At 38.5% G+C, this 27,996-nt stretch overlaps 9 protein-coding genes and 1 long non-coding RNA gene across 17 annotated transcripts; 5 read left to right on the plus strand and 5 right to left on the minus strand.

Annotated features, from left to right (window-relative positions):
* Window positions 1-1,294: 1,294 nt before the first annotated feature.
* On the minus strand, window positions 1,295-3,405 carry LOC143904036 (uncharacterized). Its single transcript, XM_077418256.1, has one exon. It carries the CDS (start codon window positions 3,187-3,189, stop codon window positions 1,975-1,977), a length of 1,215 nt encoding a protein of 404 aa, XP_077274382.1. The 5' UTR covers window positions 3,190-3,405; the 3' UTR covers window positions 1,295-1,974.
* A 3,164-nt stretch (window positions 3,406-6,569) lies between these two features.
* On the minus strand, window positions 6,570-8,124 carry LOC143904048 (uncharacterized). Its single transcript, XR_013258837.1, has 3 exons — window positions 8,054-8,124; window positions 7,423-7,787; window positions 6,570-6,998 (listed from the first exon to the last, which is right to left on the minus strand). It is a non-coding gene; the product is annotated as an uncharacterized LOC143904048 (long non-coding RNA).
* Window positions 8,094-10,265, plus strand: LOC143904037 (uncharacterized). 2 transcript variants are annotated; one of them, XM_077418258.1, is made up of 4 exons: window positions 8,094-8,622; window positions 8,750-9,067; window positions 9,172-9,396; window positions 9,452-10,265. In XM_077418258.1, exons 1-4 carry the CDS (start codon window positions 8,434-8,436, stop codon window positions 9,875-9,877), a joined length of 1,158 nt encoding a protein of 385 aa, XP_077274384.1. In that variant the 5' UTR covers window positions 8,094-8,433; the 3' UTR covers window positions 9,878-10,265. The 2 variants fall into 2 exon arrangements, with proteins under 2 accessions (XP_077274384.1, XP_077274383.1); XM_077418257.1 differs by having other exon boundaries at window positions 8,097-8,622; window positions 9,468-10,265.
* LOC143904035 (uncharacterized) lies at window positions 9,990-12,771 on the minus strand. Of its 7 annotated transcripts, XM_077418249.1 has the most exons (9): window positions 12,593-12,771; window positions 12,473-12,501; window positions 11,821-12,171; window positions 11,559-11,745; window positions 11,275-11,439; window positions 10,886-11,074; window positions 10,530-10,793; window positions 10,373-10,453; window positions 9,990-10,238 (listed from the first exon to the last, which is right to left on the minus strand). In XM_077418249.1, exons 1-8 carry the CDS (start codon window positions 12,634-12,636, stop codon window positions 10,390-10,392), a joined length of 1,293 nt encoding a protein of 430 aa, XP_077274375.1. In that variant the 5' UTR covers window positions 12,637-12,771; the 3' UTR covers window positions 9,990-10,238; window positions 10,373-10,389. The 7 variants fall into 7 exon arrangements, with proteins under 7 accessions (XP_077274375.1, XP_077274374.1, XP_077274380.1 ...); XM_077418248.1 differs by lacking the exon at window positions 9,990-10,238 and having other exon boundaries at window positions 10,301-10,453; XM_077418254.1 differs by lacking the exon at window positions 9,990-10,238 and having other exon boundaries at window positions 10,301-10,453; window positions 12,568-12,757.
* Window positions 12,772-13,222: 451 nt separating this feature from the next.
* Nop60b (dyskerin pseudouridine synthase 1 Nop60B) lies at window positions 13,223-16,764 on the plus strand. Its single transcript, XM_077418246.1, has 8 exons — window positions 13,223-13,382; window positions 13,698-13,822; window positions 13,920-14,252; window positions 14,642-15,052; window positions 15,138-15,258; window positions 15,437-15,726; window positions 15,809-16,030; window positions 16,112-16,764. Exons 1-8 carry the CDS (start codon window positions 13,373-13,375, stop codon window positions 16,187-16,189), a joined length of 1,590 nt encoding a protein of 529 aa, XP_077274372.1. The 5' UTR covers window positions 13,223-13,372; the 3' UTR covers window positions 16,190-16,764.
* Window positions 16,765-17,392: 628 nt separating this feature from the next.
* Window positions 17,393-19,065, minus strand: Rpn11 (regulatory particle non-ATPase 11). Its single transcript, XM_077418263.1, has 6 exons — window positions 18,831-19,065; window positions 18,612-18,732; window positions 18,385-18,534; window positions 18,044-18,307; window positions 17,717-17,983; window positions 17,393-17,620 (listed from the first exon to the last, which is right to left on the minus strand). The coding sequence occupies exons 2-6, from the start codon at window positions 18,702-18,704 to the stop codon at window positions 17,459-17,461; spliced, it is 936 nt and encodes a 311-aa protein (XP_077274389.1). The 5' UTR covers window positions 18,705-18,732; window positions 18,831-19,065; the 3' UTR covers window positions 17,393-17,458.
* Window positions 19,066-19,214: 149 nt separating this feature from the next.
* LOC143904046 (COX assembly mitochondrial protein homolog) lies at window positions 19,215-20,817 on the plus strand. The gene is made up of 4 exons (XM_077418268.1): window positions 19,215-19,375; window positions 19,454-19,658; window positions 19,920-20,024; window positions 20,099-20,817. The coding sequence occupies exons 2-4, from the start codon at window positions 19,601-19,603 to the stop codon at window positions 20,308-20,310; spliced, it is 375 nt and encodes a 124-aa protein (XP_077274394.1). The 5' UTR covers window positions 19,215-19,375; window positions 19,454-19,600; the 3' UTR covers window positions 20,311-20,817.
* Window positions 20,818-21,456: 639 nt separating this feature from the next.
* On the plus strand, window positions 21,457-23,451 carry Scf (Calumenin B scf). The gene is made up of 4 exons (XM_077418262.1): window positions 21,457-21,826; window positions 22,133-22,688; window positions 22,769-22,884; window positions 23,012-23,451. Exons 1-4 carry the CDS (start codon window positions 21,722-21,724, stop codon window positions 23,198-23,200), a joined length of 966 nt encoding a protein of 321 aa, XP_077274388.1. The 5' UTR covers window positions 21,457-21,721; the 3' UTR covers window positions 23,201-23,451.
* A 129-nt stretch (window positions 23,452-23,580) lies between these two features.
* On the plus strand, window positions 23,581-25,600 carry LOC143904045 (uncharacterized). The gene is made up of 5 exons (XM_077418267.1): window positions 23,581-23,915; window positions 24,525-24,683; window positions 24,764-24,883; window positions 24,992-25,065; window positions 25,180-25,600. The coding sequence occupies exons 1-5, from the start codon at window positions 23,861-23,863 to the stop codon at window positions 25,330-25,332; spliced, it is 561 nt and encodes a 186-aa protein (XP_077274393.1). The 5' UTR covers window positions 23,581-23,860; the 3' UTR covers window positions 25,333-25,600.
* On the minus strand, window positions 25,182-27,783 carry LOC143904043 (toll-interacting protein). Its single transcript, XM_077418264.1, has 6 exons — window positions 27,555-27,783; window positions 27,042-27,212; window positions 26,800-26,933; window positions 26,516-26,720; window positions 26,137-26,313; window positions 25,182-25,989 (listed from the first exon to the last, which is right to left on the minus strand). Exons 1-6 carry the CDS (start codon window positions 27,594-27,596, stop codon window positions 25,879-25,881), a joined length of 840 nt encoding a protein of 279 aa, XP_077274390.1. The 5' UTR covers window positions 27,597-27,783; the 3' UTR covers window positions 25,182-25,878.
* Window positions 27,784-27,996: the final 213 nt, after the last annotated feature.

Below are 27,996 nucleotides of genomic sequence, written 5' to 3' on the forward strand. Positions count from 1 at the left end.
TTTTCATCATTTTATTTATTGCATATATTTTCGTCTACATTATATAATTAATTCTTTGGAATTTAAAGTATCAAGTATGAATATTTTGTATCACTTTTATAGATCACTCATTTTACAATCGCAATATTGAAAGGCTTTATTTCCAACCTTTATACTAAAAGAGCACAACTTGACAAGGTATATATTTTATAATCACATTGATGATCACTATCGTCTGAGAATACCTTAATGCAGGTAGCACAAAAAAATGAGAACAGACGGTTAATAGCAAACAAATTCTTGTAATCTTTGTTTTTTTCCTCAAAGTATTCCTATCAAAAAGCATACAATAATAGCACTAAAATAAAATTTTATAACATTTATGTACGTCTTTCTTCATTATATAGTAACGACTTCCCTTTCCATAAGCGACGCAATACTTTTAACTGGTACTGTACACTACCGCAACTAAAGGATTAAATGTATTTTTGTGCATAACATATATATTTATTGTTATTATTATGTTAAAAAATATATTTTACGGAATTGCTGCATAAAAATAAGTTATTATTAATAAACATTTGTAACTAATTTGTTCCAGGTAATAAAATTCGCAGAAACTTATTTTCATCAAGATTCACTTTGTTAACCATTATAAACATGATAAAAAGGCATAAAAAGAATCTTAAACAGTCCGTAGATACTTTTACAAAGCATTTTGGGAAAAATTGATTTCAAGTAACCAATTGATTCGATCAATCAAAAATACCAAATGTGATGCAAAACTCACAATCAATGTAATACTAATTTTATTTATTAATATCGTTGTTGAATAATTTTTTATTCATTTTTGATAATTTCCAATGCTTGTCAATATTTTTATAATATATAGTATTTTATTAATAATCTGGAAGCGCTATTGATGAAATCTTCTGTGATATATTAATGTCCTATAATTAACATACTATTTACACGTATAGTATTAGGTTTGAGGTTGCTTGATATTTTTCGTAAAATATCTTTTGTAAGAAAAAAATAATCGTTACACAAATCCAGTTTTATTATCAAAGAAACTTTCAAAAAATTATATTCTTATCGAACGCAAGATCATTAGCTGTAACAAATAATAAGTCTACGTTACTATTATGACTTTACAACTATCATAATTACGTATAAAGTACATTTATAATGCAAAAGATAAAATTCTGCTATAGATTCTGTAGAACATTTTGTAGATATCACATTCTTGCGTCAACAGTATAAATTATTCTCAAACGAGCTGATAAGTATTAAAAGTACATGTAGAAAATGCAAATTTTAAAAGTAAAATATTTATTAACCATTGTTAGCGTATACATAAGAATATTTCAGTCGCTCATAAAATACTGCCTACGCTGTTAAAACGATGAAATTTAAACCAATACCTTGTGTGTTAACTAACATTTTTTTATTTTTAACTACCATTTTAACCACCATGTATATGTCGAGATTTATTACTTTAACACAAAACAGTATTATTTTGACTCGATTGGGTAATTTAGTTAAATTAACGACATATTGAATAAGAGCGGTGGCGACCTATAAAAATATGTACATTTATTATTTATATTTTTGTTAGTTATACGCGTTTGCATTACTTCCTTTGAATTGAATATTATTGCGATATCAAAGTTTTCAACAATTATACAATTTTATCCGTAATATATCGCACAAGACACCTTAAAGTCGAACGTGATTCAATATATTTCGCTTCTAATTACACCTGCAATTCGGTCTTTGTATTATAATGTAACTAGTATTTCTCATATAGAAATGACAACGAGAGAAAGACAACAATATTAAAAAAAATAAATCCTTTGCCTTTAATATAATTACGAGTCTATATACTACCTAGCTGATCACCTGATCACTTGAAAATCTTTCGCCATATATACTTCATAGTTACTAATCGATATAAATTGTATCTTATATGCATTTTATGTGAATTACCTCACATTATAAAATATGTTTCAAGCAGCCAAGATCTCTCAGATGCAGCAATATATCAGCAAGTATTTTACATACTTCGTCTCCGCCGTCATATTTATGCTTCTTTGCATATCCCAACGCGCCTAGACTAATTGTGTCTTGTACTATCGCTTCTAGTTCGAGATATCCCAATATTGCCGGTAAAAATTGGGATACGATAATAAAACCGAAGAGAGCGCCCCTCCTAAAATCGTCCAACAGAGCGTTATATGAATATTTCTCAATGTCTTGAACGCCAGCGTCCAGCAAATACTCCATCAGCGCGTCGTGATAAACCCGCATGATGTCGAAAAATTTCTCTCGCATCCCTTCATTCCAGCAACAGTTGTAGAGATACGTGGAGAGATCGACGACGGGCGTCGAATATCTAATAAGCGCGAAATCGATCAGCATCGCGCGATATCGTCCACCCTCATCCGCCTTGAAGAGAATGTTGCTCAATAGAAAGTCGCCGTGGCACATCGTGGCCAGAGGTTCAACCGGCTTTATTATCTTCATCATCACTTCGTCAAACGCGTTCGTAAGGATGGCTTCCATCCTGTCGCAGAAAGCTGCATCGTGGCCTTGTCCGCGGAGATATTCCAGCGATCGCGTCGCCGTAACATTGAAACAAGCTTCCATCACGTATCCTTTCGCGTATCTAGGCTCTTGCAGTCGCGCCACGACATCGAAGAACTTTTCCCGCTGCAGTTCCTTCATGACGTACCCTTTACCGTGAAATCGTCCTAACTCGCGCATCGCCGCCAACGTGTACTCGAAAGGAGCGTTGTGCGGATACGAGCAAGAATGATATCCTCGTTCGTTAACGTTCTCCAGGGCGATCACGAAATCGGTGGGCGACCGTTTTTCGGCGTAGTAACATCTTGCGTAAAAATGCATCTCGTTCGGTTGGACGTACGTTTGATAGAACAGAATCTCGTTGTCAAATTGAAAATCGATGCGACCTATGTGGATGAAGTTCTCCGTGGGTCTCTTTAGCACCATAGACAATTCCTCGTTCTGATCGTTTTCTTTATTCTTAAACTGCAGGCGTACGTAATATATAGTTGTTACTAGAAAGTTGATAGATTTGGAGATTTCGTATCGAGCTTTGTCAACGTCCAATCCAAGATTCTCGATGATCCTCGCCATCACCTGGTCGATCCATCTCTGAGAATCTTCGACGTGGGAGTCGTGAGACATTTTCTCCGAATATGCGATTCGTGTAAATTAATGATAAAATTTGGATTGTTGATCTAGGAGAGTTTGCTGCCTCGACAGCTCGAACAGTACTAACGTATAGTGGTTTCCCGTAAAAACCATTAATCGGTTTGCTTTTCTGCTGACGGCGCGGCGGCGCGGCGGCGCGGCAACGCGGCGGCGTGCATACCTGACGCGAGGCACGATCGTATTTTTTGACGACCATCAGCTAGTTTTGTCTTATAAATAAGCATAAAATCGATATAAAGAGTGGGAGACTGACAATGCATATCACACAACGTTACAAAAATAATCGAGCCACATATATCGATACATTATGCAAATACAATGTCAAAAGATAGTGCCTTTTATCAGCTGTTCACTATAGTACCCCAGATAACACTGAATAGAAATTCATAGACTTCGTTTTAAGGAATACATACAGAAAAATAAATATATGAAGAATTTCTGAGAAGAATTAACGACATCCAAGCACCGCTCTAAATAAGTATTCCTCAAAAGTTTATATAACGAATACCCCCCCGACTCACAGTACTGAGAATACTTAAAAAATTCATGAGGAATATATGCATGTACAAATCCTATCTTATTTTCCCGTCAAATCCGGGTAATCTCGTTGGATATAAGAGATATAGGTACTCTTTGCTATTCGGTATCCAGACCTTATTATGTTAGTTACCAGTTATGTCCGTGTTATATGTGCGGTATTATCGTATAAGACAGAGAAAATCGACATGAAGAGTATTAATGCATATCATAATGTATCAAAAATAATCGAGCCACAATCAATACAATATGCAAATACAATGTCAAAAGATAGTGCTCGTGCCTATTATCAGCTGTTTACTATATATTCAAAATACTATGACGGACTGTGTGTGTGTGGCGATGAAGTCACGAGCATGCGTCAAATGCTTGAAATCGTCTCCGTAAAACGACTGACAAAAAACATCGATTGAACTATCCATTTATTTTTTAACTGGTTTAAATCACAATTGCGTTAATATTTATCATTTTTTAGTTTAGTGTTAATATGTCTATTTATGGTTTAGGAATACGTAGTGTAATGATAATTAACAATTAAATTAATATAATATAGAAAATAATAATATTTTACAGTATAATCATAATAACTTATAATCATTATCACAGAGCTAATTGATAGTATTCCGTACGTTTTTCTATTTTTTAAATAAAAAAACGATTGTTCCGTTCATAAACGGAAAGCAACGAAATTCTTACATCTCTAGTGTTATATCAAATATAAATATCTTAATAATAATAATAATAATTTATATTCTCAAGTTTTAACGTAAAATCTAATGATATTACCATGGAAATAAATAAAACACGTATGTTACAAATTTTGGGAATAAAAAAACTTTTGAAGTAAAAAAATTATTTTCAACTCTCTTATTATATTTTACGTTTTAGAATAGTTTCAAAAAATATAATTTAAAAATAGTGCATTAAACAAGATCTATGAATGCGCTTTAGTCTAAACATTTAACTAGAATAAGTACAAGTGTAATTTAAAAAAATATTTATAATAAAAAGATATATGTATATACGTGCACACGTATTGTTATTCTAAATGTTCAGTATTCAAGTTCGCGTTATCGTCTTTTATGCGCATACAAAGCGTTTTACTGACAGTTAAAAAATGTTCGTCAACAATCGATAATGTCCTTACACTTCAATTAATCTCAGACTCACTGAGCTGCGCTTGATAATCACGAAAATTTATCTACAGCTGGCTATCTTCGATAAAATCGTTGATTTAAATTTTTTTTATTTATTATTAACAAATTTTGATTTGACCTTCTATTCTTTTTTATTTAAAATTTCGTATATCAATATAAAATAGAAAATAAGTATTATCGAAAAAAGTCGATAATACTTTCTTTTCTATTTTATATTGATACGAAATTTCGAATAGAAAAAGAATAGAAGGTCAAATATAGATTTTTTTAATACCGAATATCGATAAACCTGTCTAACTCAGACTTCTCCCTTTTTGTTATTTTTTTATATAAACTATAAACCGCATTCTCTCTAATCAAAATCGTCGCGTTTAATCTCGAGCGCGAATATATAAATTTAAATGCTATAATGTAAAAACATAAAACAACCGAAATTTAAAAATTAACTGATCACTCGATCAATAAATTAATACATAGACAAAAAAATTTTAGTACAATCCGAATCGCGAACAGCGAACCAAACCGCGAGAATGAATGACGTGAGATCCAAAAGGGACGATAATTTCCGGAGCAATATATTCACGCAAAAAGTATCAAGAAATAATCAATATAACGAATTTATCGTATTCTCGCGCATGTGACATTTGTCTTTATAAATTTTCACACATATCATGTATATTCATATAAACATCTCGTTATTTTATTGCAAAATGTTATTAAAATTACGTTTAATACGATATATAAAATATGTGTCAGTTCACATTATATTATGCATTTGAGTATAATTGATATAAAAACTATATCAGTTTTGAGACATTTTTATATAAAGAAATTATTCTGTCCCGCGACGGAATATTTATTGGATCTCATGTCATTTTATTTCATTTATTGATGCAAATAACTCAAGCTATTAGATAGATAGACTATAAAAGATTAGGATAAAATTAGCGCGTTATATATATGTATATATAAATAAAAATAAATATGCAATTTTTTAACAATCATTAATGTGATTGTTAATTCATATATAATAAGATTCTTCAGAAGAATATGTGAAACGTGAACTAAAATATCTTTTGATCTTTTTCACTCGATCATCCGTGTGATACATGCATGTTAAATTTGTTTATACATTTTGCTTTCTTGCACCAATTTTTGTAATATTTAATCCTGGAGGAAAGAAAAAGGGAAAAAAAGGAAAAAAAATTATTTGTAAAAAAATCCAAATTGTTGTAACAATAACTTTTTTTATATATGTATATATAATAGTTTGATTTATTTTATTTTATTGAACCTATCTATTCTTTATATTTACAGATATTTCTCTTATTATTTTTTATTTCTTGAATTACACGCGTAAGCTATCTCTATATCTATTGCCTATCTGTAGAAAATTATTATTATTATTGTAGGTATATCTAAAAAATGTCCAGAAATATTTTTAAAACCTCATTTCCCCGAAAAATAAACGTCAAAAGAAAACTCAAGTGATATGAGACAGCTCATATAAAAAAAATATTCTATTTCTTGTAAAATTTTATTTTTATTCTTTATCTCTTTCTATGTCTATTTTTAAATAATTATTTTAAAAACAAATTTGAAAATGTAATAATTAATTTAATAAATTTAGTTAATTGACAACGAATATAGATACTTGACAATAAAATATACATATATTTCAAAATTCCAATAAATCACCGATAGGGTACGCTTATAGCGGTCAGTGTACTATGCGATAAACATTAGACGCTGCATCAAATAAACGATGCATCGACATAACGAGCTCTGTTGTGAACTCGACACGTGCTAACGCGAGAGCATTCTCGCATAGGCACAATAAATTGATAAATATGATAAGAGTTCCAGGATTAATTATTTAACCTAGTCTGATTTATAGTCTATCCATTTCAGAGGGCACCGAATCTGTGACAAGTCGCATTTATCTGCATTATTAGATGGGAATAATACATAAATGTACAATCTAATATATTCACACAGATTCGTTACCCCATTATAAAAAAAAAATTCGTCACTCACCGACCGATGCGCAACGGGCGGAGTTATCAGCCGCATAGCTACGATGATACTCTGTAACGTACAAACATAAGATTTGAATTAAAGAAGCGCTCAAAATAATCAACATTTCAAAAGATATAATTCTTAATTCATTATATTGGCCTCTATATGGCTGCGTTCGGGGAGCGCGCTATTACAGCGCTATTGAATCATTCCGTCTTTATCGCTCATCAGGAGTAACGCACAAGGATAGAATAAGCAAATATAGCGCTAATAGCGCGCTCCCCGAATTCAGTCTACAAGTCCCATATCTTTCAATAAAATATTTAGCAATATACAATTATATCTGTTTACCGAAAAAGATCTTTACAAGAATATAATCTTAGATAATTTCTCTGTCTTTAATTACTTTTAACTTATCAAAATGTAACAATTCGAATAAATAGAAACAAATTATTAATTTTATGTATAGCTAAGCAGAGGTTATATTACTTACCCCAAGGTTGCTCCGCCGGTGCCCGATGTCTCTCTCGGACCTCCTCCTCCTCTCAGGACGTCAGGCTCTCCTCGTTCTCTTCTCACCGCACAGGACACTCGCGAGAAACACTCGCGGATAATAAATTCACGATCGCCCGCGGCCCGCGGACTAATTGTCAATAAAATTCTCTTTCGCGCGATATACTGTTCGGCACTCGATCCCGATTATAAAGCGCGCGCCATCTATGCGCATACCGACCAAGCGTTTTACCGACAGTCAAAAAATGTTCGTCAACAATCGACAATGTCCTTGCACTTCAATTAATCTCAGACCTACCGAGCTGCACTTGATATAATCACGAAAATTTAACTACAGCTGGCTATCTTCGATAAAATCGTACCGTTGATTTAAAAATTTTGTTATTTATTGTTAAAAAATCTTTTTTATTTGACCTTCTATTCCTTTTTTATTTAAAATATTGTATCAATATATATATATAAAATAAAAAAAAGTAGTATCGAAAAAAGTTATAATAATACTTTTTTTCCATTTTATATTAATTGATACGAAATTTCGAATAGAAAAAGAATATAGAAGGTCAAATAAAGATTTTTTTAATACCAAATATCGATAAACGTCTCTGACTCACAACAGACTTCTTCCTTTTTGTTATTATTGCTGGCAACTGATATTCTGTCGCCCGCCAGGGCGAGAATCTGATCCGTGATCCGTCAAGTGTCAAATGGAAGTGTTTTCTCGCCATCTCCGACCGTTAGAGGGATATTTCACGATTGTCAAGCTACGACAAAAGTGAGAAAGAAAGAGAGAGAGAGAAAAAAGAAAATCCGGCATTTAATTATGTCGTAATTATACGCTCGAGATGCGTCGGTGGCGTGCGACACGCGCAATTAAACGAGATTTATCGCGACGGAGATTAGGTTATGACCCGAGCATCGGCGAGTAGAGCGACGATCTCCGCTGCGGGTCGCGCGTTACTCCCTGACGTTCGCCCTGACGTTGTGGGGGCCGATGGCACGGCCCTCCGTATCGGCGCAATGCGACCTGGTAACGTCTTACATGGACGGGGTCCACGTCAAGATCGCGGAGGCCTACAAACCACCGAGGAAGATTGGCCTACCCGCGCCGTACAACAACCGATTGCCCGATGTGTCGAAGCTGGTGTACGACTTCAGCTTGGAGAGATCGGTACTCGAGAAGGTACAGGGAGTTTTTGGATACTCTAATAATATATGCGATATACACGGATGGTCCCATGACTCGACAGTTATTTCCGAGCGAACTTGTCCCTGACCCGATTAGCGCTGATTAATTGATTTGCGATCAGATGTGCGAGTGGCGCAAGGCTAGACAGGCCTGCAGCGAGGCGCGTCAGGCTCGACTGAAGGAGAAGAGGAAGAAGGAGGAAGAGGAGACTCCTCCGTCACCTCCGCCGCTGGATTGCGCGAAGCAACCTATCAATGCGCCACCCGCGTCGGAAACAATACTCACCCCGCAGCCGCTGTCACCCCCGGCGAACGACCTTCGGGATCTCCACGTAAAGACGAACGGGGGTCTGGACTTCGCCGACTTCGACAACGACACGAGCAGCCCCTTCGACAATATGGAATTAAAAACCATCAATGACATGGAGGAATTAGCGCAGGTTAATGAAACGCTTGGTTACGCTCCAGCTTATTCGAACAAGTACCGCAAACGACTGCTCGGCGGACGATCGAATTTATCTGACTTGATACTTTTTGATCGCAGGTTTTACAACCTAGATTGCAATGGGTACCCGCGGGAAAACTGGAGAATATTATAAATGAATTAAGGGTCGATGACAAGTCCGAGGTTTGCAAGGAGGAGAAAGCCGATACGGAGAGTCCAGCGGACGACGAAGCCGACGCGGACGCGCATAGCAACGAAAATCACCGTAGCGTTTCGGCAATAATGCAGGAACTTCAAAAGGAATTGGAACGGCCTGTTATGGAGGTAACGAAATACACATTTTTTTTCCTTCGTCGTACAATATGATTGATTCGATCAGTTTTTCTTTGCGATAGAATTGGAAGCCGTGGCCCGATTTGGAGAGTCCGGACAACGACGCGCGTGTTACCACGAGGCACAACGACTCGACGTCGAATCACGAGAAACCGTCGGCGGATTTGTTATCGGGCATGACGGAGAGCGATCTAAAATTAGTCATGCAACTGGACGACATGGGATTTCCCAAGTGCAGAGCGGCACGCGCGGTATTGGAAATAGGCCGAGCGAACGAGAAGAAGATCGTGGAATACCTGTTGGCCGTTCAATCCTTGGAGGAGATTGGCGTCCCGAGCGATTATGCCGAGAAAGCGCTGACGCTCGCGCAGCACGATCGATCCAAGGCGAGGACCTACTGCGAAAATTTGTGCACGTTGAAGGATCTAGGATTTCCCGAGGACGAAGCTTTCGCGGCATTAGTAAAGTGTAATTTCGATCGTGACAAAGCGTTGGATCTTCTGATCGCCTGAGTGGACGATTTGAGTCACCAGCCACGAAGCGAGAGACTATAGAAATTTTTTTTGCGACTCAATTTCAATGCGAAAATATAGCAAAATAGAGAACTTGAATTTTTATATGTCGCATGAAAGGTACATCGAGTCATAATTACAAACGTATATTTTAATAAAAGAAAAAAAAAAGATGTTATTAGTGAGACTAGTCTTGAATAATGATACCTCAAAGAAGCTACATGTAATAATTTAACTCGATAATCCGCCGTTATGTCATGGGATTTGTTCGTTGACGTCCTACTGGGCATTATTGAACAGTCGCTATTGGTAGCCGCGACGCTGCGAAATAAATTACAATTACAACAAGCTAGAGGTTTAATTTACAAACTACTGTCACAAGATTTCGGTCAAACGCGCAAGAATTCTTTATTCTCTGATACTCTTTTATTTACAAAAGTGAATTAATTAGATACCTAACAAGGAGGGTTCGTCAATTGATGCAGTGGCAATCAGGATTGTCAGTCGCATTCGAGTGTGCGAACGCAATGGCGCAACTGCAAATTCAAAAAAAACCTATATGAAAACTGATGAGTTCAGATGCCTACTATACGATTATTTTGTACGTTATACCTTCTGCTACAACACAGAGCGATCGTTATTGTGCGCCATACGGTGGGATTACACATATCGATGATGATCCACGCCTCTGTGAATATCGGTTGCTGACATTGAGAATTTACGCAGATACTAGTGGGTCCGTTCGTTGATAAACTATACAAAATATGATTCGTGGACAATATAAAGTCCAGTTTGGTATTTTTAAGAAGCGGTTCGTAGAATACCGTTACTTTCCCTTTTTCGGATAAAACGGGAATGTCGAGCGTGTGCTTATACCTGAAATGTACTTGCGTTAAATTTGCGAGATATTTATATTTTTGCAAAAAGTCAATGACGAGATTCCTATTTGTAAGGTTCCTCTGAATTACCTCTCGGTATAAACTTTTCTCAGCGCTAATTCCAACAGGGAGCAAGTCACATTCTCGTGAACCTCGTGAACCTTTAGCAGCTGCCGTGGTAATTCGATTGTAGCATCGTAGTTTATTGGGAAAAAATCTTTCGTTTTTATGTGCAATTTTATGCTTAATCCATTTGTGTCATAATGCGTCTTAAAATATCTGTGATTATATATACATATACATATAGATTATAAAATTACTTTATATCGTGTGTGTGTATATATATATATATATATATATATATATATATATATATATATGAAGTATATACATATATACTTCAAAAGTAAAGTAACAGTTCAGGATTTATCTCCATTCGCGCATAATTTATTCCTAGTTGACATCTGTAACGAGCTTACCTGGATGTCACGTCTTTACAGACGTCTTTATAAAAGATAAGAGAGTGCCTTAAATGGGGGTATAATTGTTGTAGAAGTGGATACGATATATAATTTAAGTATTCATTTCCTTCGACTCGAATATAGGGAGCCGATAGAAATCCATTCAATGGCAAATATGTCAACCTAGAAAAGCAGTTATTGGGATACACAGAAATCAGAAATAGTTTAAATAATTTGGGCAAAATTTACAATTCGATCTAATAGACGGAATACTTATTTCGCAGAATGTTAACGCAAATAACCTGTTTTCACACGCAGAGATCAGGGTAAGATTAGGAGCTATAGTTAATCTGTTGGGTAATTCCCTCAATCGATTGCCATCCACGTATAGTTCTCGAAGTCTTGGGAAGGAGCCGATCCATTCTGGTAGGGTGACAATCTGGTTACCCGAGATGGACAGTACTTCCAGATTATTCAGTTGACTTAATTCTGTTTTTGTTTTATTCACGTGAATCAATAAATCCTTTTTTTTTTACAACAGTCTGGTGATCTCGGTAAACTTACCAACCGATAATCTCTCTATGAGGTTGTTGTCAAGGGACAAGTATCTCAGATTCTTCAGATTGCCGATGCAGGCAGGTACCAGCTGCAATCTGTTGGTACTCAAGTCCAACACAGTTAACTGGCTCATCTCGCCGAGTTCCACCGGCAACCGTTCAATCCGATTATTGTACAAGTACAAGTTAGTCATGTTGTACAGCTCGGCGATCCAGGGAGGCAAAGTGGTGAGCTCGTTCCACTTGAGATATATCTCCTTGACGTGACCACCGTACAGTCTTATCACCTCTGGGAGCTCCGCGAGACCCCGGCAGCTCCAGTGCAGAATGCGCTTGTTCCTGACCTCCATCGCCATGTCTACGGGATCAGGATCCATGTTTTAAAAGCAAAAAATTAGAGCGGCTCCGAGACGCGACCGGAGCCAGTAGGTGACTGTCAACATTTAGATTGTTGGGAATCGATGCCGGGTATCCGAGGTCAGGCAGCGGCAGCGGCAGCGGCAGCGGCAGCGGACGCAGGCCCAAAATATCTCAGCCTACTCCCTACATCTAGTATTAATAAACTATCGCGACGGTGGAGTCGGGTAAAAGGTTTTTACGAGGACGCGCGATCGCCGTGCTGGAAAGAAGGCAAATTAACATTCTGACGTTTCGCTCACCCATGACGTTTTGTACTGTTAGTCGGAAACTGTTGGATTAACAAACGTTAGATATCTTAATTGATCTGACGCGCGTTAAGACAAACGAAACGAACTCGACTGTAGTGTGAAAGTATATACTTTCTCGTGTCCCGCCTGCGGCAGAAATTCCAGTAGGGATGCATCTTATTCCGCGTTATCCTTTGTTTCCGTCAGTCTCTTGTCAACCCTTATTTTCGGCATCCCCTTTCTGTCAATATCCTGCATGCGTCGTGCGCACGTGCGCACGATCAGTGGCATCAAGGCATCAAGTTGCATACTGACCCTGATATTCAGCTGATTCGTGACGTCACAGCGGGTAATCGCCATCGTCTTTTTATTGCAATGATGATGAATAGCAAACATTATTTATATCGGAGTATAATGGAGGCGATGAAAAAATCTGTAACGTATAATTATTTCAGTATCAACATGAAAATGCATTTATATCGAAATAATTTAAACGTACTCTTCGATATATTCTTCTCGCGATATTACTCGAGATTCGAGAGACCTTTTAGCGATTCTTCTCGATACATTCCGATACGAGTATGAAATCAATTCGTCAATGTGATTGGTTGGATCTGAAAGTAAGACCCAATCGCACTCGACTGCAGTGGCCATTCGGTGAAGGATTATACTGGAATCAGCCAATGAAAATTTCGTGAAAACGCTACTTTTCTCGGCCGCGATTGGTTACGCGTGACGTAATTAAACGGTGCACGCACGTACGCATGCACACCAATGCATACGGAAACAGCGGGGAGGTTATGGTTATGCTGCGTCGTAGCTGCTTACCGCTCCACGTTGTCTCACGGAGTTCTCGTACGCTTCGTGGCATTCGGCGTTTGAATTGCACATTGTGTTTTAGCGAACTTCAAAATGGAGCAAGGTGAGTAGATCGTTCTCACACGAATGTTTTTTCAGGGGATCGCTCCGTGTCCTCGCTACGTTACTCCGGATCGCGTCGTTTCTGTTATCAAACTCCGTCTTGCAGCAATCTCACGACGGACACGTGTCCGGCGCAGCGTCGGTCGCCTACGATGATAGTACTGTTCAAATTATCGGCGCAAACGATTAAATCGAGCAACGTTGCTCGCTACGCTCGCCTCGATGAATATAATCCGAGAAATTTAGCCTGCTTTATTTATCTAATAGGGGTTAGGTTGGAGAGCAAATTAGGTTATATCTCCTAAATTTCTTGCAGAAAAGAGTAAGAAGAAGGATAAGAAGAAGACGATTGGCGAGCTGCAGTTGGAAGCGAAGTGCGAGATCGAACCCTCCAAAATGGAGGTGAAGCTCAAGTGTGAAAACTGGCCATTGCTGTTTAAGGTGGTATTTTAAATCTTTGCGCAAGACGCGGTTGCGACACGTGATTGCCGATAACTGATGAAATTGAGAGATAAATTTCTTACTATGTCTATTGCAGAATGTTGACAAGATGTGTACACGCACGAATCACTATACCCCGTTGTCAAGCGGCTCTACGCCGCTACATCGTAGCTTGTCCGAGTATATAAAGTCAGGTTGCATCAATTTGAACAAGCCGTGCAATCCCTCGTCGCACGAGGTGGTAGCTTGGATAAAGAAGATCCTGAAGGTAGAGAAGACCGGTCACTCTGGCACGTTGGATCCCAAGGTGTCGGGGGTCCTGATAGTCTGCATAGACAAGGCGACGAGACTGGCCAAGTCCCAGCAGTCCGCCGGGAAGGAATACGTTGCTGTGTTTAAGCTTCATTCCGCCCCGGAAAGTATACAGAAGGTAAACATACGTAATTATGGGTAACGCAGAATAAATAAATATTTATTTGAATGAATCGTTATAACATAGAGAGAATAAACTACTTATATAAATAAATATAGTATAATATTAATAATAATAATTACATTTACGTGGTTGAGCGATAGGGCTGGGAATTGAATCCGAGTCTTTCGTTTGATAGGCGATCACTCTATCATTGAGTTATTTTACGCCCATAGGTACAAAATGTGCAAAACTCATCAAAAGTTTTTATTAAGCATAAAATTTCTCTCGGCGAAAATGTTGATATTTATTTATTCTTTGTTATCCAAATGTGGTGTCATCGTTATGTGTGTCAATCTTATATACGGTATTTCATATATTGATGCCACACTAATGCGATGATTTAGGTGAAACAAGCATTGGAAAAATTGCGCGGTGCTCTATTTCAAAGGCCGCCGCTGATATCAGCGGTCAAAAGACAACTCCGCGTTAGGACAGTTTACGACAGTTGGTTCCTTGATTACGACCAGGAACGCAATATGGGAGTATTCCGCGTTAGCTGTGAAGCTGGCTCCTATATTAGAACTATGTGTGTCCATCTCGGGCTCTTCTTAGGTACCGGTTGTCACATGCAAGAACTTCGAAGAAGTCGTTCCGGCGTTCAGGCCGAAAAGGATGGTATGGTTACCATGCATGATATTCTCGACGCCCAGTGGATGTATGAAAATCACGGGGACGAATCGTATCTGAGAAGAGTTATAAAGCCGCTGGAATCGTTGCTAGTGGGTCACAAAAGAATCATCATAAAGGACAGCGCCGTATGTATTTGACTCGTTGCTTTTTACGCTGATAATAAAGGAAATTGAATACTGTTGTTTAACGGAATTATATCGAATTTATTAGGTGAATGCAATTTGTTACGGAGCTAAAATAATGCTGCCGGGCGTTTTGATGTATGACCAAGATATAGAGTGTAATAAGGAAATTGTAATAGTGACTACTAAGGGCGAAGCCGTGGCACTTGGTAAGTATATTTTCGAAATAACAGTGAGATATGTGTCGTAATTGTTAGCTTTTCACGTATTATTTACTCAAAGATATTTAACTGAATGCCCAAAATATCATTTTTATATTTATCTTTAAAATATTTGACTTTATCTTGTAGTCTTCAAACAATACTTATATATGTGTATGTATATCAGCCATAGCTTTGATGTCTTCGTCAACCATGGCTACCTGTGATCATGGAGTAGTTGCGAAACTTAAAAGAGTTATCATGGAGAGAGATTCGTATCCGAGGAAGTGGGGCTTGGGACCCAAAGCATCGCAAAAGAAACGTATGATAGTTGAAGGGATGTTGGATAAACATGGAAAACCTAATGAAAATACACCTGCTGAATGGTTACATGGTTACAAAGACTATGCCGAATTGTCAACGACAACGGCATCACCAACGACATCCGCAGCAGCATTAACAACAGCATCAACAACGGCAAGTCGATTATTCTAATGTCATTTCTAATATTTTACTTTTTATTTGAAAGATTATATTTATATTTTCAATAAATGTGTAGACGGAAAAGAATGGTGACATAACCATTGGCAAAAAAAGGAAAAGAGAAGAAGACGCGAGTATGGTAGTAGAAAAAACAGCGGATAATTCAGAAACATCACCGAAAGATAAAAAGAAGAAAAAAGAGAAAAAGAAAAAGAAGGAGAAACATGACACGGAAGGCGAAGAAGCTGCCACTGCAATGGAAGAACCTGCCACTGCAGTGGAAGAAGCTGTCAGTGGGGTAATTGAATTGGTCGTAATAATTAGATGTACAATCAGAAAATTTGATTATTATATATTATTGCATTTACGCGTGTTATAGGAATCCGCAGGAAAAGAAGAGAAAAAGAAAAAGAAGAAGAAGAAGAAGGACAAAGATCAAGAACCTACCTCGAGTTAGATTTATATATAAAGACTTATAATATTTTTTATTGAATTATATTATTTCTAGATTATATTAAGACAATTTTGTATATTATACAATAAACAGTTTTATTCCGAGAACATAAACAAATACAAAATATCTGCGAGATTCTTTCTTTTACAGTTTCTGATGTTTCTCTTACGTTATTCTTCATATAAATCTTCTCAGATGCGAATGTACAAGTCTAAAGTTTAGAGTTTAGAGTCTAAACTAGTATTCTCTAATTTGTATTCTGATTTTTCTTAAGATTACGTTGAAAGAATTTATTGTACACATATTCTTTTTATCGTAAAGGATTCATGTATACCTATTTATATGCATTTTTGTACGTTTTCTCCACAATATCTAAATCCACATAAATCATGTATATAATTTGATATAGATTATAATCGCACACAGATGTCTCAGTATCAATAAAAATTTATTATATTTTCAATAAATGTAGACGGAAAAAAATGAACGTAACCATTGGCAAGAAAAGAAAGAGAAGAAGACGCGAGTACGGATGTAGTAAAACAAAAAATGTGAAATAAAAATTGATTATAAATGTCTATTCTGTGTCTAACTCTATCATCATCAATATCAAACCGAAGTTTGAAATCGAGCCATGGCCTCGAACTTCAGTAATACTGATGAAGTTTTCTTCAAGTTTCTTAACAATAATTTTTAACGTGGCAGGTTGTTAGCCTAACGCCCAAGCCCTAGCTTGGAGGACCAGTAATCACTTTATGGGGGGGGGGGATACACATAGCAGTTGCCAGTTATGTGTGGACCAACCGCTTAAAAACAGTCTCTCCCGAAAGACGGAGCCCAGTTGCTCTGCACGAGGGTCCCTTCTTTATTTCTCGTACAAAAAAAGTGTAGTTTGAAATATTAAAATTTCTATTATCAGGTGGACTCGAACCCAATTTCTCGTACACACACACACACACACACACACACAATCTTTATTACTGTATTATATTCATTCCAGGTATCAACAATATCTATTGCGTACCTTATTTTTTGTTAAACATCCACGTGCCATGATTTACGTTTAATATTCAATTTGATAATTATACCAAATTCGTAAAAAATAACATTTCCCCACCCCCCCCAAGAAAAACGTGACGATTAACGCGCACATATTAAATCGTGTTGTACTTGATTACGTACACATCGGGAATACAAAATATCATATTTCTATTTTAAAAAGATGTATATTTCCTTTAAATACCATATTGCGAATGACGTATCAGAAAACAGTTATTTGAATACAACTGTATCGAGCATAGCTCCCAAGCACTGAACAATATTTGTAGCCATTAGTGTATCGACCTTCTCTTCCAGATGCCGTTTTGGATCTTGCTTGCCCACATTTTTTATCGCTAATTGTTCGGGTGTCATTTTTTCCTCCTCCTCCAAGGCCTACAAAAACAAAACTCTGTCATTATTACAATATTCAAGATATACACCATACAAATAGTACATATCAAGTTTTTCAATTGTCGCGCAATGTTTCACCTTGTTATAATTCTTCGCGAGTTCAAGCATCTCGGAAACGATATTCTCATTGAGCCGACTGTGCTCCGAATATTCGGCAAGGGTAAGACCGTCCATCCATGTTTTCTTATGTAGGTTCAGCAGCATCTTCTGCTCCAGTTCATTTTTGCGATAATTAATACTAATACTGTAATAATGCCGATTCAATCCGTGTATCAACGCTTGAACGGATGGTTTCTGTAGGTGGCCTAAATTCGACGTCGTTTGTCTCGGTTCTTGTCCCAAAACCTGCAATCGGTACGACGAGGTCACAATCGGCGGGTACAATTGCTACCAGATATTACTCACCATCATGTTCGGATTGATTAGTCTAAATGCATCGATAACAACTTTTCCTTTCACCGATTGTATGGGATCGATGACAACGGCTACCGCTCTTTCGCTAAGAGCCTCGAAGGACTGTTGAGTATTGATATCCACTCCGGATAGCCAGCAGCCGAATCCAGGATGAGAATGGTACCAGCCTACTACCATTTCCGGTCGACCGGTCTGTTTTAGCATGTCCAACATCTTTGCCTGGAACACTGGATCCACCGCTTCTACGCTGACGCCCTGAGAAAACAGAAGAAAACAAACGTTATTGTATAAATGTACTTTATCAATCTTCTCGCTTGTATTTTAACATTTACCGTTCCCGTTTGCGGCATAGCGAAAACATCAATAACACGAACGGTGTAGTCGTCGACAAATTCACCCAGCATCAGACCCATCACTTCCATCGGTACTCCAGCACGGCCGTGCTTAAGCATTTTCAGGAGGGCCAAGGACGATATGTACACCTGTAGGGACGAGAAAAAAATCAGACGACACGAAAAAGACAACGAGAAGAAAAGCACGAGGAAATTTTGACAGATACCTGTTCCGCTGTATCCACAACAGGAGCGTCAGAGGGTGGCGGCCCCTGATTTAGGCCTGGCATCCCACCGCCTAATCGTAACAGCCTGTCCATCCTGACTGCGTTACTCGAGTTCTACGCTCTGCAAATATTTGAGAGACAATTATAGCGTGAAACCGTCGGAGATACGAGGCGTTCTCGTACAAGACGGACGTTTAGAGGTTAGGAAAAGAACGCTACATGGATTTCGGGTTATTCCTTGGCGATTCGCGGTGCAAAAGTGTCGCGCGACACTTATTAGGACCGGAGTACGAGTTGTTGTTCGGTTACTCGTCCTCAGCGAGAGAGTTTCCTCGTTGTCGCGATAGACCGAGCGAACATTCCTCTCTCGGAGTCACCGCTGACAAGCCTCAAAATGTGCACAATCACGAGCGCAGCCTGCTGGTTGGCTGGTTGCTCGTTGCTCCCAGAGTTGCGAGCGCGGGGCGGGACGAGAACCAGAGAGGGCTGTCAAAAAGCCATCTGCATTTAACTCCCGTTCGGTTCAGGTGTAGCTGCACTCGCGCCTCGCGCCGACTCGGTCGATCGACCGCCAGAAAGAAAAAACAATTGAAAAGAGCCAACCCGGGCAGAGGGGCAGAGGTCTCCACTCAAAAACCTTTGGGAACGGCTACAAATGGTTTTTCCCAAATTTTAGCCAAATTAATTAACAAATCTCATTAAACTTATGCTCGTTTTAATCAGTAAGATCAGCCGCAACCTGGTCCATAACCGGTTTTATATATGTAGGTATAGAAAATCTACATTTTAAGAGGAATTTTATAAAAGACATTTTATAAACGAAAGTGTTCCATCTGTTCAAGGCACGAGTCTGTCATGACAATCACGTGGTCCGACGCACGTGTGATGGTTAAGTAGTGGGAAGAATCCTTCGGATCTTCGTGTTGCAATACCCGAATACCGTACAAAAACCAAAATACGTTTGCATCTGCTCCGAAAGCAACGAAAACATGAAGGAGGATTTCTCGGTGCTCTCGCATAAACTCGGCGGGGGGCCGAAAGGACTGGGTAAACTTTCTATTTCCGCATTTCCCGCGCACGGTAGCCTCAATTTTTGTCGCTGGCCATAACCTCTACTACCGACAATATCCTCGTTGTATTTTTTAATCCCGGCGGAGTCGAGCGCGACCGGCTGATTATTGGAGTCTACGTTTCGTGTTGCTCGTTCAACGATTCGCGTGTTCGTCGAGGTTTCGCGATCAGGTTTCTCTAAGAGAGAGAGAGAGAGAGAGAATGAGAGAATCCGAGTATCTCGTGTATTTATTTCAGGCGACCCCAACGACAGAAGTTTAAGGAAGGTGGAGAAAGACGTGCTGGTACCCAAGTTGATGCGAGAGAGAACCAAATCTGAAAAGTGCGTCAACGAAGTCAAAGGTATTACAATCACCCCAGTTGTCGGTTGATTCGTGAAGAGTGGAATGTAGCTAACGTGATCCTCTCTTCCATAGACTTCCACGACTGCTGCCTCAAATCCGGCCTGCTGCACGTTGTAAAATGTAGGGGGGAAAACGACAGGATGAAGGCGTGCATGGAGAAGTGGTACTACAATCAGGACTTTATTAAAGAGTGCACGGAACAGTATCTGGACGAGAGGAGTGAATTTAGAAGGACTGGAATTTCCAAGAAGCGGAGAAACACTAGAATGGAGGGTTCAATGTGAACGTACGAATAATGAATGGACAACGCCGAGACGTGTCTTTTCAGCTTAGCTGTTCAAGTGTTAACATCTGTGATTGGTGTCACCGACAATTTTTCCGGTAGTTTTCAGGCTGTCGCATAAATTGCTTCGGCAACGCTGGAAAGTCAGATATGGACTGGTTGGAAGTTAAAGTTGCATTGATTCACCTCGAGTTGTAGTCGAATGCCTATATGGTAAACTGCTATATATATATTTCGATTTTTCAAAAGTATCGCTTCTTTGTTACTTGTATTCGCTGCGTGGCAATGTAAAGTAACATTCTACGTACGTGCCATCGAAGCATCGCGATAAGAACGAATTGTTTGGCCTCAATAAATGCGCAATACAAACATATCTAACTGTAAGGCACGGTACTCTGAAGACGACGGAGATCTACAGTAGAATAAATTGAAAAGGAGAGGTGAGAATACAGACCTTCGGCTGTAGCACAGACTGTTGTTTTGAATAAAAGTTTATTTAAAAAAAGTCTGCAGTCACCCGGAATGAGATTTAATTCCCAGAATAATCTCGCAGTTTTCCAATCTTAGCTCCTGTTTAAGTCGCTTACTCCTCGGATATTGTAACAGACTCAAATTATCACATATAAATTTTTATAATATCTGTTTTGACTCGATTAACTTATATCGAGTAACATCCCTAATATTAGCAGCTTAGCAGTATTTTATCTTTGTCGTCTGACACGCGAGAAGGGAGAGCGAAACCTAACCGAACGAATTGTACAATTTATAAATTTTGCCATGGACAATTCTGCCGATAGAATTAATCGATGAAGTCAATCTGAATTCGATCAAGGCACAAATCCAGCGGCGAGATATATGCTTTGCGAGCCAAATTTAAAGAACGCATCCCAAGATTGAGAGATCTAAAATAAGAAAGAGAGGGAACGCCTTTCGTTTAATGAGCGCCAGGCTCCCGTAATAGAATTTCATCCGCGCGCGCGCGCGCGCGTTATCGCGTTATCTCCGGTCCACGTGGAGGCTGCGGATTCGTTTCTCGGGGTGGGAGCAAACGCCGCGCCGGCCGCCGTGCGTCCGGCGTGCGTTCCTCGTCCGCGGGGGACCGGGGGGGCGCGTCGCGCATCTCGTCGGCGGCGGGGCAGCGTCGTCCCACGAACAAGGCGCGGAATCGGGAAGTGGGGGTGCGCCGGGGCCGCGTATATGGTCTCTCCGCTGACTCCGCTCTTTGCCGATGTGGAAGAGCCGCGAAGGCCGCGGCGTGGAAGGAGGAGACCTCATCTAATCATCTGTCGTTCCTCCATTCCAGTGCGTGAGAGACGCTTCGTAAATTCATCGGTCGACGATCTCTTCCCTTTTCCTCTCTTTCTCGTTCCCTCTCCTTTTTTTTCTTCGCCCCACGGTGCCACCACGGTGGAATGCTAGCGCTCATGTTCCTCCAGATCCTGATCGGTTCCTCCATTCTGGCGACGGCGATCCCGAAGCAGGCGATCCCGGACGGCGAGCATCGTGTTTTGAACAAGGTTAGAGAAACCGAGAGCTCTTTTAATTATTGCCCATCTATATATATATATAAATTTAATCAAATTTATAGAATTATAGAATAATAGAATATATATATATATATATATATATATATATATATATATATGTATAATTGATTAAATTTAGTTTAGTCCTGGTCAGAGTGAATTTTTTTTTTTAATGACAGAAAAGTGGATTTGTATTGGTGAAATTTGCACTGCTTTTATCACAGTTAAAGTTGTAGGAAATAAGAGAAAATATAACAATTTGAAGAGTCATTACAATTAATGTGTATCATATTCTAGGATGCAAGCAGCAAAGATCACTATGTCCATTCCCAACATAATCCGGCCTACGATCATGAAGCCTTTCTCGGGGAAGAGGCCAAGACGTTCGATCAGCTTACACCCGAGGAGAGCACAAGGCGGCTAGGGATAATTGTTGACAAGATAGACAAGGATAGCGACGGCTACGTGACGCAGGAGGAGCTTAAAGATTGGATAATGTACACGCAGCAGCGTTACATCAAGGATGACGTGGAGCGTCAGTGGAGATCCCACAATCCAATGGGAAAGGAGAAACTGTCTTGGACGGAATACAAGGACATGGTTTACGGCGACATGGAGGAGCAGGAGAGTGACAAAGCGGACGACTCGTTCTCGTACGCTCAGATGTATAAGAGGGATCGCAGAAGGTGGACCACCGCGGATCTGGACGGCGATGACGCTCTGAACAAGGAGGAATTCACCGCCTTCCTTCACGCGGAAGACGCGGAGCACATGAAGGACGTGATAGTGCTGGAAACGATGGAGGATATCGATAAGGATGAAGATGGGAAGATATCTCTCGCGGAATACATTGGTAACCGGGAGATCATCTATTTTTTGTCACTCCAAAAGGCAGTTCAATGTGCAGTTCTTCAATCTTCGATTTATTCACAGGCGACCTGTACAGGGGCGAAGAAGGTGAAGAGGAGCCGGAATGGGTGAAGAACGAAAAGGAACAATTCTCCTCGTACAGAGATAAAGATGGTGATGGATTCTTGAACGCTGACGAGGTAATTGATAACTTCTTGTATCATTCGTCGGTACGAAATAAAAATGTGCACTAAAGATATGTACCGAAGAACTACAATTTAAGAACTACTCGGTGCAATTAAACTGATCTGTTCCAATTTGAAACAGGTAAAAACGTGGATTATTCCCGCGGAATTTGATCACGCCGAGGCGGAGTCGAGGCACTTGATTTACGAAGCGGACACCGATGCGGATCACAAGCTGACGAAGAACGAGATTTTGGAAAAATACGACATCTTCGTCGGATCTCAGGCGACGGACTTCGGAGAGGCGTTAGCGAGGCACGATGAGTTTTAACGAGGTGCAGCAATCTCATAAGAAAAAGAAATTACTAACGAACAAATTACTTATAATACTTAAAGCTACTTAAGATCTAGTTTATCTACGAAGAAGAATATTTATCTACTTGCCTTAATAAATAGATGTGTTATATATCAGTGGGTATTCACGTAATTGATACAGTAGATAGAAGGAGGGCATGAAATGCTATAACTGCCAAAAATTGTGAAGCTCGATTAGCTGTTGTTACAATAAATTTTTTATATGACTCTTTATTATTTTATTCAGATATTTTGCGAAATATATATTAACCCTTCTTAATCGGTATAGTACATAAATAGAACGCGGTCGCAGCGAGTCAATTCCGACTAAATCCGTTCGAGGCAAAATGTAAAGAGTATTAATAACCAAAAACGTCCAAGACAGGAGTACACAAATAGCGCGTATAATTCACAAAAAGCAAAACTTAACAAAACGACTGACTAAATCAATGCGGTTAATTAATTTTTATATGTTTCTTTATACAATCACGCGCTGTATGTTGATAACGATTGCCCTATATATAAAAGACACTGTCATACGATTGTGATCGATTTTATCAGATAAGCTTCTAATCTTGCAGCAACGTGAGTAATATCTAAAATATCGTCGCGCGAGTCAGCTCTCAAACATGCAAAAATGAAAGGGATTTACTTGGCTGTATTGTTAACGGTTTTCACATACGTGTTTTTAGGTAAGTATATTTATTTCTCTTTATAGCATTATGTGTCTCGATAATATCGTATAAACATCGTAAAAATATAAGTACCAAATAACACCGCATAGCTTTTTAGGCCGTCGATATTAGCGATACATTTTCGTTCAAGACTCGCGTTGGAGCAGCCGGTCAGAAAACATTTAAGCCACCGCCAGTATTTTGTTCGATATTCAACCGATATAAGAATAGATCACGGGAAACACCTATCCGCGTACATACATGCACATGTAGAGCATTGAGACAATTCGTATTCATATAAGTGTTGTGTGTGTATATATATATAATTACATACACATTAGATATATAAATTATATATAAAAATACACGGGGGATAAATTTGACTTATAAACTTAGTCTGTATCACATTGTGAATGAGAAAGATGATTTTTCGAGCTAAAACGCGATATATATGTATTGTGTGTTAAAAATTATATGAGACTTAATATATACAAAGAAATGATCCAGAACAATTTATATTCGGTTGCTTTCGTTCGACGCTTCACAATTTATCAATTGTTTAGATTATAATATTTTTGGAATATAATCGGTTTGTTCTTAATTAGACCCTATTATTTTTGTATATAGCGACAGGTATCGAAGGGCCACATTGCTTTCATTTCACATGGCCAGGGCCATCAATTTCAGAAGGTGAGATAGACTGCGGTGACCCTAATGATGAATCATCATCGGATGATGGTGATAAACCATTTAAACACACTCCGTGTATAGAACCATTGCTTTTTCGTAAGTGTGCAACGTTCGTGTTCGTTCTCAGTTATAAATTCAATTCTGTTTAAGCGGTATTCCTTCATAATATTTTCCAGAGGCTACGAAGCCAAATTTAACTGATATGTGGAAAAATAATGAAATTAAAGAAGATCGCATGAAACAGATGGATGATGGTAGCGTTTGTGTAAAGTTTACATACATGTACAATAACGCAGGTAAATATATTCTACAGCAACAAAATGAAATTGACTCAGATTTTGTAGTCGCAGCATTTATATATAAGATTTAGCGGATATAAATAAATGTAAATATTATATTTGTAGTTATAAATGTCAGTTATTTTCGTGGGAAAGTCACAGAAGTATTGCCGGTTACGTCAGGCTGTTACGTTCAATACGTATGTATCATAAGCGATTTGTAATTCGTATTTTTCTTTACGATTGTATGATTATATCTTAGCACTTGATAAACAAACAGATATAATTATAATATTTTTGGAATATACTTCTAGACTGAAGGATATAACATCGAAGTGTGTGCCTGTAAATCTAAAAACAACTCTATGCCCTGCAACTCAACAGTAAGAAATACACATTCACTGTTAATTATTTCTGTAGCTACAGTCGTTTCGCTGTTCATGTATAAAATTTTCGTAATTCCCTGACACTTTCGGCTTATTCTATTTCTTTGATATGAATAATTGTACAAATTATATATATTTGATATTTATTACAATTTATATATGTGTGCAACTATTAATCAAGCGTATATTTTTTTACAATGTTGTAAAACGCGCAATATGTATTTAAATTATATACAGAGACCAGTAAATCATGTAATATATAACGCAATTGAATAAATAAATACTCATGTATATGGAAATATGAGTAGAGAAAAAGATAATATAAACTCTGAAATAACAATAACATATACGTAACAAAATTGACTAATTGTAAGAATAATTCAATGTTATATTCAATTAAAACATAATATGTTTCTTCAGAAGAGAAATATCCAGAAGAGGAATGTGAAATATTTCATCATTTCACATATTCAAAGAATGTTCGACCTTAATATATATTATTACGTATGGAAGTATTACAAATTAGAATTTCATACATCATCTTACATTCCAAAGGAAAAAAATGTTTATTAACGAAGGATACGATAAAGTTACGTATGGCATTCTAGCTGCGTAGAAAATTAGGACTTATTCGCACATCTGAAGCAACGAATTAATTGTAATGTCTTTCTTGCCGTGATTGGCATCATATACCGATTTGATAACTTCCTTGTCAACATTTGGAAACATTTCGGCGATCTGCAAAAAGTATACAGCATAACAGTTACGTGTACATAACAAAAAGAACGTCGGACTAGAATCGTAGACGGGAAATATGTATATTGCTGCGTTCCCACTATACGCGTCGCGCGTCGCGTCTAGTGGGAACGCAGCAATATTAAGTACCTGTTTCAACTCGACCTCAGCATTTGGCAAAGAGCTTGGTGCGACCGCTGGTGCAGCAATAGGCGGAGGTGTCGCATAAACATTTACCGGGGCGTATGGCGAGCTGAACATTGTTGCAGTCGTTGCAGAAGGGACCATCATTATCGAAGAAGAACCCGTGTACGGATGATACTTGGTCTATCGCAAACACATTCCAATGTGAAAAAGAAAAGATAAAACTCGAACGTAATACTCGAAGAAAATATTAATGTGCGCAATTGTATCCTGAATTTCATAACTATTTGGTTCACAATGGTCTGCTTTCTTGAGATATTATAAATATTGTAAATTAGTGATATAAATATAACGTAGAAGAAAATAGTGCAATCTTGGTTTTTACCGTGTAACTGAAAACTAAATTGATCATGCCCTCCTGATTATCTCCCTGCTTCCCACTGAGCATGTACCAATCCTCGTGGGTCTCTCCCTTTTGAATAACCTGCGGTGGAATCTCTATGTGGCCCCACGCAATCAGTTCGTCCATCACAAAGGAACACTCGTCATAAATTTCTATGTATATCTGGGTAACTCCAGGTGGAAGGTTGCTGCAATAATAAATGTGGTCATAATGACACACGTGCCTACGTATCCGCATACTTATCTGAACGAGATATGAATTCTCACCATTGAATTACTTTATTCCAATGTGGATTTTTTCCACCGTTAGAGTCCGTATGCGTCTCAAACACCGAGTGTCCCACTCGTATCCTCGCGTAAGGGTCCATCCTCGTCATTCCATAATTTTTCACTAATTTGGCCTGGAAAAGGACAGCCTGTTGTAGCGCGAGAAAGTGCAAATTGTCGCGTCGTTGGCTCATTTGACTCGAACAACGCTGGATACGTCACGCTTGTGGAAAAACAATTACCTGAGAGATTGTTATGCTAAGTCTACCCACTCGAGGATCGTGAGTCACCGGCATACTTTGCATCTGCTGCTGGAGGGCCAGAGCGGCTTGTTGATCCGCCGCCTCCTGCTGCAACTGTGCGTTGCGTTCTTCTATTCTCAGAAAACTGTCCGGCAGTGGTCCCACAAACGCCTGATTACATCAAAATTGGATTTAATAATTTGACGATAGTAAATATAGCATGTAGTTAAAAACATTACTGTACAATTTAAATGAGAAAGATCTTGATTTAAGAAAGAAATAAACTCCTCATTCAATGACTCATAGCAACGTTGCAGAATTATTAAACGTGTCAATTAGATATTGAGAAGTCATCAACATGCCCGAGATGCATTCTCCGCCGCGTTTGCCGCGCAGAAAAACATGCGGACTAATTCGATTCATCCACGTGTCCCCAACAAACGGGATTACGGAATATTCGTTAAGGCTTCCCCGATTATTATCGCGTCCGACGAGCGGACCCAGCCTACATACCCGTTTTTTCCACTCCTCGTGTAAAGGCCTGTCCGTGTCCATGATGTGGCGAGAATAAGAAAAAAAAAAAAAAAGGATACTATTCCCTAGAGGAAAGGATATCACGATCAACGTTCCGCATGCAGTGGGTCCTCCCGAGAGATCCGCGCTCTAAACTTGTCGAATACGTCAAATCACGCGAGCTTGCATCGCTCCCGGCTGTTTACCGATCGACTGCAATCGACTGCTGAAGCGCTGATGCGCATAGGACGTGGTTGGACGAGGCGCGATTGGTCCTCGCCCGTGTCAACAATGTGGCGCACTAAAGACCCATATTTTTTTAGATTTGAAATAAATAAAATATATTATAATATATTATATAAATTTAAAATTAAAGTACTATATATTAACAATATTTTTACTATAAAACATTTATTTTTTTAATTATATTGTTAAAATTTGC

Source organism: Temnothorax americanus, unplaced genomic scaffold (genome assembly GCF_048541705.1).
Source record: "Temnothorax americanus isolate GAGA-0224 unplaced genomic scaffold, ASM4854170v1 Scaffold5, whole genome shotgun sequence".
NCBI classification, from domain to species: domain Eukaryota; kingdom Metazoa; phylum Arthropoda; class Insecta; order Hymenoptera; family Formicidae; genus Temnothorax; species Temnothorax americanus.

Bases quoted from the DNA above. Each gene is read 5' to 3' on its own strand.
- LOC143904037 (XM_077418257.1), top strand. From the start codon at position 8,434: ATGGCACGGCCCTCCGTATCGGCGCAATGCGACCTGGTAACGTCTTAC. The intron at 9,068-9,171 runs GTTAATGAAACG...TTTTGATCGCAG, and splicing joins ACATGGAGGAATTAGCGCAG to GTTTTACAACCTAGATTGCA. The intron at 9,397-9,467 runs GTAACGAAATAC...TCTTTGCGATAG, and splicing joins TGGAACGGCCTGTTATGGAG to AATTGGAAGCCGTGGCCCGA.
- Nop60b (XM_077418246.1), top strand. The intron at 13,823-13,919 runs GTGGTATTTTAA...TGTCTATTGCAG, and splicing joins ACTGGCCATTGCTGTTTAAG to AATGTTGACAAGATGTGTAC. The intron at 14,253-14,641 runs GTAAACATACGT...GCGATGATTTAG, and splicing joins CCCCGGAAAGTATACAGAAG to GTGAAACAAGCATTGGAAAA.
- LOC143904035 (XM_077418249.1), bottom strand. From the start codon at position 12,636: ATGCATCCCTACTGGAATTTCTGCCGCAGGCGGGACACGAGAAA. The intron at 12,172-12,472 runs GTGAGCGAAACG...CTGATCCCGTAG, and splicing joins AACAGTACAAAACGTCATGG to ACATGGCGATGGAGGTCAGG. The intron at 10,794-10,885 runs GTAATTCAGAGG...AGTACATTTCAG, and splicing joins AGAAAAGTTTATACCGAGAG to GTATAAGCACACGCTCGACA.
- LOC143904036 (XM_077418256.1), bottom strand. From the start codon at position 3,189: ATGTCTCACGACTCCCACGTCGAAGATTCTCAGAGATGGATCGACCAG.
- LOC143904043 (XM_077418264.1), bottom strand. From the start codon at position 27,596: ATGGACACGGACAGGCCTTTACACGAGGAGTGGAAAAAACGG. The intron at 27,213-27,554 runs GTATGTAGGCTG...TGATGTAATCAG, and splicing joins ACGAGGAGTGGAAAAAACGG to GCGTTTGTGGGACCACTGCC. The intron at 26,721-26,799 runs GTGAGAATTCAT...TTATTATTGCAG, and splicing joins TGGAATAAAGTAATTCAATG to CAACCTTCCACCTGGAGTTA.
- Rpn11 (XM_077418263.1), bottom strand. From the start codon at position 18,704: ATGGACAGGCTGTTACGATTAGGCGGTGGGATGCCAGGCCTAAATCAG. The intron at 18,308-18,384 runs GTAAATGTTAAA...CTGTTTTCTCAG, and splicing joins CTATGCCGCAAACGGGAACG to GGCGTCAGCGTAGAAGCGGT. The intron at 17,621-17,716 runs GTGAAACATTGC...TTGTTTTTGTAG, and splicing joins TCGCGAAGAATTATAACAAG to GCCTTGGAGGAGGAGGAAAA.
- LOC143904045 (XM_077418267.1), top strand. From the start codon at position 23,861: ATGAAAGGGATTTACTTGGCTGTATTGTTAACGGTTTTCACATACGTG. The intron at 24,684-24,763 runs GTAAGTGTGCAA...AATATTTTCCAG, and splicing joins TATAGAACCATTGCTTTTTC to AGGCTACGAAGCCAAATTTA. The intron at 25,066-25,179 runs GTATGTATCATA...ATATACTTCTAG, and splicing joins CAGGCTGTTACGTTCAATAC to ACTGAAGGATATAACATCGA.
- LOC143904046 (XM_077418268.1), top strand. From the start codon at position 19,601: ATGAAGGAGGATTTCTCGGTGCTCTCGCATAAACTCGGCGGGGGGCCG. The intron at 19,659-19,919 runs GTAAACTTTCTA...TATTTATTTCAG, and splicing joins CGGGGGGCCGAAAGGACTGG to GCGACCCCAACGACAGAAGT. The intron at 20,025-20,098 runs GTATTACAATCA...TCTCTTCCATAG, and splicing joins GTGCGTCAACGAAGTCAAAG to ACTTCCACGACTGCTGCCTC.
- Scf (XM_077418262.1), top strand. From the start codon at position 21,722: ATGCTAGCGCTCATGTTCCTCCAGATCCTGATCGGTTCCTCCATTCTG. The intron at 21,827-22,132 runs GTTAGAGAAACC...ATCATATTCTAG, and splicing joins AGCATCGTGTTTTGAACAAG to GATGCAAGCAGCAAAGATCA. The intron at 22,689-22,768 runs GTAACCGGGAGA...ATTTATTCACAG, and splicing joins ATCTCTCGCGGAATACATTG to GCGACCTGTACAGGGGCGAA.